At 46.0% G+C, this 11,397-nt stretch overlaps 1 protein-coding gene across 1 annotated transcript; it reads right to left on the bottom strand.

The window, feature by feature from the left end:
- Positions 1 to 5,758: 5,758 nt before the first annotated feature.
- LOC140650781 (uncharacterized) lies at positions 5,759 to 7,693 on the bottom strand. The gene has a single exon (XM_072859536.1). The coding sequence runs from the start codon at positions 7,691 to 7,693 to the stop codon at positions 5,759 to 5,761; it is 1,935 nt and encodes a 644-aa protein (XP_072715637.1).
- Positions 7,694 to 11,397: the final 3,704 nt, after the last annotated feature.

Below are 11,397 nucleotides of genomic sequence, written 5' to 3'. Positions count from 1 at the left end.
ATACACAAGAAGAAATCCTGGAAGCGAAAGTCAGCTCGTTTAGAAAGGGAAGATGAAAGAGCAGGGCCATCACAGGGAGAGGAAGAGGAAGAACTCTTAAATGAGACAGAAACCACCCGATCCCTATCCCTGAGTGAGCTGCGAGATATGCGAAAAGATTTCAGCCATCGTCCAGGGGAGCACATTGTCACCTGGCTGCTCCGATGCTGGGATAGTGGGGCCAGTAGCCTGGAATTGGAAAGTAAGGAAGCCAAGCAGCTGGGATCTATTTCTAGGGAAGGGGGCATTGACAAAGCGATTGGAAAAGGGGAACCAGCCCACAGCCTCTGGAGGCGACTCCTGTCAGCTATAAAAGAAAGATATCCCTTCAAGGAAGATGTTGTATATCGCCCCGGGAAATGGACCACCATGGAGAAAGGTATCCAGTACCTGAGGGAATTAGCTGTGCTGGAAGTGATTTATGGTGACCTGGACGATGTGCGGTCACCCAGAGATCCAGATGAGGTCCAGTGCACAAGACCTATGTGGCGGAAGTTGGTACGAAACGCACCACCATCGTGTGCCAACTCATTGGCAATACTGACCTGGAAAGATGGAGACGGTCCAACAGTGCATGAAGCTGCTAGTAACCTCCGGGAATATGAAGAAAGTATCTCTTCCTCCCTTGTCTCAGCTGTGGAGAAACTGTCCCAGGAGTTCCAACGGTTCAAAGAAGATATGTCCTACTCCCCACCTATACGGACCAGTGTCTCAGCTATTAGGAGTCAGCGTTCTTCTGCTCAAGGGAGAGTATATAGAGGGTACACCCCACGGGGCACCCTATGGTTTTACTTGCGTGACCACGGAGAGGACATGAGGAAGTGGGATGGAAAACCTACCTCAACCCTAGAGGCACGGGTACGTGACTTGCAAGGAAAAGTCACGCCACCGCTGAGTGCTGCTGTGCCGGACATGCTGGAACTGCAATACGAACTGGAGTCAAAAGCAGCCAAAAGGTATGCTACAATTGATATTGCTAATGCGTTTTTCTCAATCCCTTTGGCAGCAGAGTGCAGGCCACAGTTTGTTTTCACTTGGAGGGGTGTTCAGTACACCTGGAATCGACTGCCCCAGGGGTGGAAACACAGCCCTACCATTTGCCATGGACTGATTCAGACTGCATGGAACAGGGTGAAGCTCCAGAACATCTGCAATACATTGATGACATGATCGTGTGGGGCAATACAGCAGAGGAAGTTTTTGAGAAAGGGAAGAAAATAGTCCAAATCCTCCTGAAAGCCAGTTTTGCCATAAAACAAAATAAGGTCAAGGGACCTGCACAGGAGATCCAGTTTTTAGGAATAAAATGGCAAGATGGACGTTGTCATATCCCAATGGATGTGATTAACAAAATAACAGCCATGTCTCCACCAACTAGCAAAAAGGAAACACAAGCTTTCTTAGGCATTGTGGGTTTTTGGAGAATGCATATTCCAAATTACAGTCTGATCGTAAGCCCTCTCTACCAAGTGACCCGGAAGAAGAATGATTTCAAATGGGGCCCTGAGCAACGACAAGCCTTTGAACAAATTAAACGGGAGATAGTTCATGCAGTAGCCCTTGGGCCAGTCCGGGCAGGGCAAAACGTAAAAAATGTGCTCTACACGGCAGCTGGAGAGAATGGCCCTACCTGGAGCCTCTGGCAGAAAGCACCAGGGGAGACTCGAGGTCGACCCCTAGGGTTTTGGAGTCGGGGATACAGAGGATCCGAGGCCCGCTATACTCCAGCTGAAAAAGAGATATTAGCAGCATATGAAGGGGTTCGAGCTGCTTCAGAAGTGGTTGGTACTGAAGCACAACTCCTCTTGGCACCTCGACTGCTGGTGCTGGGCTGGATGTTCAAAGGGAGTGTCCCCTCTACACATCATGCAACTGATGCTGCATGGAGTAAGTGGGTTGCACTGATCACACAACGGGCTCGGATAGGAAACCCTAATCGCCCAGGAATCTTGGAAGTAATTATGGACTGGCCAGAAGGCAAAGATTTCGGAATATCGCCAGAGGAGGAGGTGACGCGTGCTGAGGAGGCCCCACTGTACAATAAACTACCAGAAAATGAGAAGCAGTATGCCCTGTTCACTGATGGGTCCTGTCGTATTGTAGGAAAGCATCGGAGGTGGAAGGCTGCTGTATGGAGTCCTATACGACAAGTGGTAGAAACTGCTGAAGGAGATGGTGAATCGAGCCAATTTGCAGAAGTAAAAGCCATTCAGCTGGCTTTAGACATTGCTGAACGAGACAAGTGGCCAGTGCTCTATCTCTATACTGACTCATGGATGGTGGCAAATGCCCTGTGGGGGTGGTTACAGCAATGGAAGCAGAACAATTGGCAGCGCAGAGGTAAACCCATCTGGGCTGCAGCATTGTGGCAAGATATTGCTGCCCGGGTAGAGAACCTGGTTGTAAAAGTACGTCACGTAGATGCTCACATACCCAAGAGTCAGGCCACTGAGGAACATCAAAACAACCAGCAGGTGGATCAGGCTGCTCAGATTGAAGTGGCTCAGGTGGATCTGGACTGGCAACATAAGGGTGAATTATTTATAGCTCAGTGGGCCCATGACACCTCAGGCCATCAAGGAAGAGATGCAACATATAGATGGGCTCGTGATCGAGGGGTGGACTTGACCATGGACACTATTGCACAGGTTATCCATGAATGTGAAACATGCGCTGCAATTAAACAAGCCAAGCGGTTAAAGCCTCTGTGGTATGGAGGGCGATGGCTGAAATATCAATATGGGGAGGCCTGGCAGATCGATTCTATCACGCTCCCACAAACCCGCCAAGGCAAGCGCTATGTGCTTACAATGGTGGAAGCAACCACCGGATGGCTGGAAACATATCCTGTGCCCCATGCCACCGCCCGGAACACTATCCTGGGCCTTGAAAAGCAAGTCCTATGGTGACATGGCACCCCAGAAAGAATTGAGTCAGACAACAGGACTCATTTTCGAAACAGTCTCATAGACACCTGGGCCAAAGAGCATGGCATTGAGTGGGTATATCACATCCCCTATCATGCACCAGCCTCTGGGAAAATTGAACGATACAATGGACTGTTAAAGACTACACTGAGAGCAATGGGTGATGGGACGTTCAAACATTGGGATACACATTTAGCAAAGGCCACCTGGTGGGGGCATCCCACCGCGGGGGAGTGAGCGAGCGGCTGCGTGGTGCTTAGTTGCCAGCTGGGGCTAAACCACTACACTTCTTAAACACAGTTACCACCGATTTGTCTTCTGCAGACATTGTTGCCCCCATTGTCCCTGGCTGGTCACCTGATCTATGCGATTACTTTGTCCAGACTTCTCAGCTCTCCAGCCGCTGATTACATGTTCAGCCAGGCTCCGCTACCAGTCGCTCTTTCCCGCAATTCTGTCCCGCAGACTTCAAGTCTCCTATTCGGCAGACTTCAGGTCCCGCAGACTTCTGGTCTCCTGTTCGCAGACTTCAAGTCCCTATTCGCAGACTTCAAGTCCCCTGTTCGCAGACTTCAAGTCCCCTGTTCAGGCGCCATTTGTTGTGGATTGATGCACGGACTCCGATCGAGGGGTAAATCGAAGACCCTTTATTGAAATCTTCCATGGCCTATATACTTTCTATTTGTTTACACACACGCTACTGAGAGAACTCCTATTGGTCTACATGTCTTGTCCATGCGCCCCCCATGCGCCCCCCATGCGTCCCTTCAGCTAATACAATTGGCTATCTCCCTGCAACCCTGCAGTTCCTTCCCCCACAACAAAGGTGTTCCAGACGCACTGTCTCCTTTTTCCGGACATGACCCGAACCCTCAGTACTTCAATCTTGTTAACCCTTTCACTCCCACAATGCCTAATTCCTCCTCACAGACTGACCACAATTATTTAACTGGCTGTAAACCCATGAACTACTACTTGTTTCCTGTACAGGATAAAGTTCTGTCTGCTACCTCATAGTACATTTTGGTCCATGGCCAAGACACAGATATTGCTGTGCCTTTTAAAGGCTTTTTAAGGCTTTAAAAATACTTTATTGAGGGAAATTATCACCTTTCTCTATCATATTTTTTTTCTAGACTGTTTCAGTTGCAACTGCCTCAGCAAACAAGTATTTATTTTGCTTTCTTGCCATCTTGTGGCTTAAGCACAAAATACATTTATAAAAAGAGCTATAATTGCTCTTTTAATACTATTTAGACTATGTTGTGCTCCAAACCAAACCTCCCTTTACAACAAAGCCACTTGCAGCTGCGTGGAGCTTAAGTCCAATGAGATTCTCAGACAACTTAATCCAATATAAAGAAGTTGAGTCTGATAGTCCAGATCTCACTACAGAGGTGAGGGGCCATTCTGCCTTCCAGAGACTATTTCCTTTGACGGAGGTCTGGCCAAGGCAGTGTGTTGTGTTAAGAGTTACTGTCGCATACAAATAGGAGTCTGAGGAGTGGCTGGGGGGGGGAACCCTCCCGTTGAGTCACGAGGTTCAGACAGGACCCCCTTGCTTTCTAAACTCCTTCTCAGAGAGGAGTCTAGGTGCGGCTAGGTCCAGTCTTAGTCTCAGACTTGGTCAACAGTTTATTTTCTAAGGACTGTGTGTATAGCCACTTATCAGAACCAGAGCCCTCTCAGGGCTTTTGCTAAGGCGACAGCATTAATTTACAACGTTATAAGTCCGGTCGTGTCCAGCGTACTGAACTTCACGATTACGGATTCACTAATAACGCGCTTACACCCCCAGTCTAGTCGTGTTACATGAACTATCACGGCCACACATAAAGAGTCTGGTCATGTTCAATGAGAACTACCACGGCTAGATCAGTGAAGAGTGCAGTTTATTAGAGCAACAGACACACAGATTCTTTGGATTACCGGTGATAAATTCACTGTCTGCAAAGCACATGCAAATACCAAGAATATGAGTAACACGGCCGGACACAAACGCGTTGAAAGATAATAAAGCAACTCTATAGAGATTTCTAAGTTTCCCGGGGGGCACTTGGTATAACCAAGTGTTTGAATCTTACCCAAAGGCGTCCCGATGGGGGGGGAAGAGAGGCTCAGCCCGTCGACTGATCCCAGAGGTCAGAGTGGTACACGATGATGTCTTCCCTCACATTCTCTTTCTCTTAAGCCATTTTATACTATTTTTCACCTTTTGGGTGGAGCTTGAGTGACTCTAGTCATACATACCTTTGTTTAGGATTGGTGTAAAGTTTTCTCGCTTCGCTTTTAAAGGTATAAGCTAGAAAAATTCAAAGCGCAAGCTCAGTGAGGGGTGGTCGCACCTTGGAGGCGGGTAGCTTTTGGGATGGAGGTGTGTTTTGGTATTATAATGATGTTATAATGAGCAAAGTTCACCAAAAGGACAGCATTTTGTCAAAAACATGACAGGCTGTTGGCCCAGGGTAGTAAATATGCAGCTTATCAGTTCCATGACACCTTTAAGTTCCCATATGATCGCAGAGCCTGGCCGCGGCATCTCCACACCGCTCCACCCTCCGGGCAGCACCTCTTAGAGTCAGCACACCAAGTTCCCCTGGTGTTACCGACATCTAAGGTTGCAGGCCTAGGGAACTTCCGTGGAATGGATTCCTTGCATGTCAGCCGCATTCCACCCGGGAAGCTTCTTCAATGCTGTGCCTTACCTAACAGTGTGAATATAAGTTCTAGTTTCTAAGTCACCTCAGCCATTATCCCACATAATCCACCCTGTGACTATAGTCACTCAAGCTTCACGATATTTGGAATGCCTTGGGTGTGTCACATACGTTCTCGGGGCGAGGATTATCAAGTACGTATACGTCTTGCGGGGATATTTGATGAGACAAACGCTTTACCATAGTCCAGAGTCTAACATACAGCGCAATGGTTAGAATGAAGCATAACACAGTGAGCATTAGCAGAACAACAACTGGATGTAGCATCTTATTGAGAATTCCGGTTGCAGTCGGCGACCATCCTAGCAAGGTGTCCCACCAATGGTGTCCTCCATCCTGCTTCACTCGTTCTAAGACGCGATGTATCTCTTCCACGTCATGGTGGACGGTGACTAATGTCTTATGTCCATTATTCCAGATGCGTTCCAGCCGTTGATTCAGGTCATCATGTTGCAGTAGTTTTCTCACCAATGTGAGGTTCATTCCAATAGGGGCAGGTAATAAGTCTTGGTACAGTGTATAGTCAGCTTGCAGCAGTTGGTGAGTTGTGACAGGAGCTGAATAGTTGAAGTCACATCCCATAATTTTGGTGAAATTACAAACACAAACGTTTGAGTGATTACCTATATCTACAGTGGCGTTATCTACAAATACAAAATCACAAAAGGCTCTCATGCAAACGCATCCTTTCCCAATATATACAAGTACAGTTTCAGGGGCTTCATCTGGTTGTACTTCAAAATGGCAAACATTTTGTTCAGTATCAAGACAAATGTCTTGGGCTTTGAGGGTGTTGCTCTCACAAATAAATCCTTGTTGCTCCTGTACAACACACGCACTCACATCAATAGTTTGCCATAGGTTCCCATTTTGTTGGGCCCACACTCTATGTTCTAATGGATAGAGTATGGCTCCATTATGATTCAACCCCAACGCAATGATTGGGTATATGGTGCATACCAAAGCATTGCGTATTGTTAAGACAAAAGCTGTGCCTTTGCCATCAGTAGGGTCGTAGGTGAAATTAACTGGATACCACCAGGATTGAAATTCTTTCTCAAATTCAGTTGCATTATCCCAAATTACTTTTCGAATTTCAGTGGGCAGGGTGCCTTCCTTGCCTTCCCGTATAATTGCAGCTACTATAGATTGCATCCACAGTTGAGCTTGGATACAACTAAGAGCTAAAGAAACATTGGTTTGGGCTACACCAAGTGCATCCATAATTAACTGGTGGTCCTTCTCATTTACCTCTCCCCACTGAGGCAACATATCCGATAAGAGCCATTGGTTAGCTCCCAGAGCTGAAAGAGAAGATTGTAAAGGGTGTTTCAGGGCACTTAAGTCATTGGTTACTGTGGCTAATTTATTAGCAAGTACTTCAGCATCTATGCTGTTTAAGACTCCCAGTCCCGTTCCTAAGACACCAGTCACATCTCTCTTTGGTCGTTTTGGAGAGATGAGAGACCGTTTATGCAACCATGCTGACCATCCTGCGTAAGAAGGACCCAGGAATGGTGAACAGGTAAGTTTAATTGCAGAGATATTAGTCTGCATTGCTAATTCCACCCGTTTGAGGGAGTATGACGGATTAAACAGCACTTGTTGCTGACCTGTATTTTTAATTATGTAAGGGTCTGTGTTGAAGGTGAAAGGAGTTGGACTAATGGGAGGCCGAGTCGGTACATTTTCAGACGTTTGCGGGGGCAGAGGTTCCTTATCCTTTGCAACCGGCACAGATGTTGCTGTATCAATCACAAATTCAAATAGTAATTCAGTGCCTCGGTAACCCCAAAGACAGTACACAATTATAGGTTTGGTAAAGGTAAGATTGTACCAGCAATCTGAATTTGGTTCGGTTATTGTGTAACACTCAGACTTATAATTTTCCGGTCTGGAAGAGTCAGTATAGACTGTTTTAATTTCAGTTGGTCTGTGGTAAGTAGACCCATTAGTTACTCGGCAGCTAATCTGTACTGTCTGCCCTGGAATGGCTTGAAGTCTAGCCATCTGGAGAGAATCATTCCAACTCCATTCATCTTTTGAGTATACTTAATTTTAATGCATAACTAGAACAGAGAGACTTGAGTTCCTTCTGTTTTGTTGTGTTCCAGTGCTTGCACTATATCGTGACAATGCATGGTCCCAAGGGTCATTGTAAGATACCGTGGTAAGAAGAGGTATATTCCTGACTCCATCTTGCAGTGTGTCAAGTGGAGTGGGTGAGGTTAGGTCAGGTGGTGTAGTTGGATCAGGTTCAACCATGTCTATTTTGAAACGGAATGACAGGCCTATACAGTGTTGCTTTGACATTCCTGGCCCTATGCAGTGTTGTTGCCATAAACAGGCCACAACAGTGGGTCTCACCAGAGTAAAGTTATACCAGCAATCCCACTCGTCGGTGATGCAAGGCTTTGATGCTATTGGTTTTCTGGAAATGCTGGATATTGTCATGGATGTGACCTTTTCATGAGTTGACCCGTTGATCATTCTACACCCTACCCAGATCTCTTCTCCTGCTTTTCCCTTCAGGAGTGGAAGCCATCCTTTATCCCAGCTCCACTCATGTCTTGAGAACACATGGGAACCATGCATAATTACAGTAGCTAAGTTTAAATTTTCTTTGATGGCACGTGTTCCAATAATTCCATTGTATTTAATGTGGGCTTGGGACCACGGCCATTCTGGGTTTTTCTGGCTACACATCAAAGGAGTTGTCTGCAAAATGCTGCCGAATTTAAAGTATACTTTGATTCCAATACAACTCCCCTTGCCGCATTTTGCAGACATCTACTTCAATTGGAGTTGTCTTCTTTCAGGATTCCTGTGAACACAAAAAGGAAACAAACGTGCTCGGTTGTATTTAACCGGCAGGGTTAAAAAGAGGGTGAGATGCACCGGGTGCTAATCCGGTGTACTTTTCCTGCCAAGGCAGCCATCCAGGGATGGGCAGCTCCCTGTATCAGTGTCACTATTTCTGCCATGTTTGGAACTGCGGCAGTCAAAGGTGCAGTGTTAGCGTTTAACTGTCGGTAATCCACTGTAAAACGCCATTGCCTGGTTGGTTACTGGCCACACCGGTGAATTATAGGGCGAATGAGTCCTTTTAATGATGCCTCTTTTTTCCAATTCCGTTACCACCCCATCAATCCCCATAAGCGCTGCTGCTGGAGATGGATATTGCCGAACGTTCGTGATTTTAGAGGGGGGTAAGGGTATAGGTGTTTGTAACAGACTCAGTTTCACTATGCCTGATTCCTTTTTACCTCTTGCAAAACTCCACACAGTTCGATCTGGGAGTTTCCACATTCGCTCACACAGTATGTCAAATCCTAGAATGATAGTATATGCAGCACCGGCTAATATCTCTGCCCTGGTTAATCTTCGTTCTTCTGGCAACCAGGGTGAATTTTTTTGGTGGCGCATTCTTTTTCAGTTCCTGTGAGTTTAACCCTGTGTTGGCCAGGTCTTATGCCCAGGGCTTGTGCTGTTTCATAGGTAATTACTGACATTTGGATCCCAGTGTCAATAAGAAAGTTTACCAATATTTTTTGGGGTCCAATGGGAATGGCAATGATAGGGTCAGAGTATTCATCAGAGAGCCATTGAATTGCTAATACCTGCCGAGCAGGGTGGTTCACTGCCCTCCCCGGGGATGAAAGTTTTTTCGTTGAGATTCCACCTCGTCATTTAGGCCTGGTGCAGAAGGTGCACTTTCCTTGTGGGTTGGGGGTTTTCCAGCTAGGCAATTCTCCCCAGCTGGGTTATTCTTTTTACCCAGAGATTGGACCAATGGTGACCATGGAATTGTTCGCACAGTAGTGCGGATTTCGTCATCGTCATCAACAGTGGTCTCAGTTATAACCAAAGGTCGTAAGGAAATCAATTGAGGCTCGGAATCAGAGGTACCTTCGACCTCATCATCATCACTATCAAACCAAAAATCACCATCCCCAATTTCAGGGTTTGCACCACGCATTAATCTATGAATCTGCTCAACTGGAGCAGAAGGCTGCATTTTATCTAGCAGCTGATTAACTCTTTCCAGCAATTGTTTAAGATGATTATTCTCACTCACGAGTCTATTATTCTCATTTACACGTCTATTATTCTCACGCACAAGTTTATTACTCTCACTCACGAGTTTACCATTCTCACTCACAAGTTTATAATTTTCACTCACGAGATTATCAACTCAGGTTCTTAGTGTTTTTCCTGTCTCCCTCTCAAAGGCCAATGATGACTTCAACACCCCATTTTCCAATTCTAAAACTGAATATTCCACATTGGAAATTAGTCGGGGAGCAGGGGTTTTCTTAGCTTCTTGCTGAGCACAAGACAAACAGGCTCCTAACAGCACACAAACCACACCTTTACTTTTTTTCACTCCAAACCTTTGCGCAGCCTGACACTGCTCAATGCGTTCTATCACTTTCTCTTCATCCTTCCAAAAATTTTGAGCCCGCTCCTTCCCAGCCTGGGAAGGGGCACATTTGTATTTTTGCAGCAGTTTATCCATGGTAATCCTGCCGACTATGCCAATTTTCCTGTTGCATTAAGAGTTACTGTCGCATACAAATACGAGTCTGAGGAGTGGCTGGGGGGGGAACCCTCCCGTTGAGTCACGAGGTGCAGACAGGACCCCCTTGCTTTCTAAACTCCTTCTCAGAGAGGAGTCTAGGTGCGGCTAGGTCCAGTCTTAGTCTCAGACTTGGTCAACAGTTTATTTTCTAAGGACTGTGTGTATAGCCACTTATCAGAACCAGAGCCCTCTCAGGGCTTTTGCTAAGGCGACAGCATTAATTTACAACGTTATAAGTCCGGTCGTGTCCAGCGTACTGAACTTCACGATTACGGATTCACTAATAACGCGCTTACACCCCCAGTCTAGTCGTGTTACATGAACTATCACGGCCACACATAAAGAGTCTGGTCATGTTCAATGAGAACTACCACGGCTAGATTAATGAAGAGTGCAGTTTATTAGAGCAACAGACACACAGATTCTTTGGATTACCGGTGATAAATTCACTGTCTGCAAAGCACATGCAAATACCAAGAATATGAGTAACACAGCCGGACACAAACGCGTTAAAAGATAATAAAGCGACTCTATATAGAGATTTCTAAGGCCCAGGGTAGTAAATATGCAGCTTATCAGTTCCATGACACCTTCAAGTTCCCATATAATTGCAGAGCCTGGCTGTGGCATCTCCACACCGCTCCACCCTCCAGGCAGCGCCTCTTAGAGTCAGCACACCAAGTTCCCCTGGTGTTACCGACATCTAAGGTTGCAGGCCTAGGGAACTTCCATGGAATGGATTCCTTGCATGTCAGCCGCATTCCACCCGGGAAGCTTCTTCAATGCTGTGCCTTACCTAACAGTGTGAATATAAGTTCTAATTTCTAAGTAAGTCACCTCAGCAATTATCCCACACAGTGACTGTCTTACTTCATTCATATTTCTTATTTAAATATACCAATTTTAAAGTTATTATGTGAGAAGTGAGCTGAAATCTAGTCTGGCTCACTCATTAGTCAGAGCGAGCAGAGCCAAATGCTACCAGTAATATGCCAGTGAAACACGCAAGATTTTTTAGTTATGCTTCTGCCCATCTGGGAAAGCTGCATTTGTGAACATGCATGAGTGTTAAGAAGGCAATCTTAGCCTTTCAGATTTATTTTGCATTTGCAGATAATGATCAAAACAGCTG

Source organism: Ciconia boyciana, chromosome 4, assembly GCF_034638445.1.
Source record: "Ciconia boyciana chromosome 4, ASM3463844v1, whole genome shotgun sequence".
Lineage (NCBI taxonomy): Eukaryota > Metazoa > Chordata > Aves > Ciconiiformes > Ciconiidae > Ciconia > Ciconia boyciana.
Note: the sequence above shows the minus strand (reverse complement) of the source record. Positions and strands in the feature narration are given on the sequence as shown.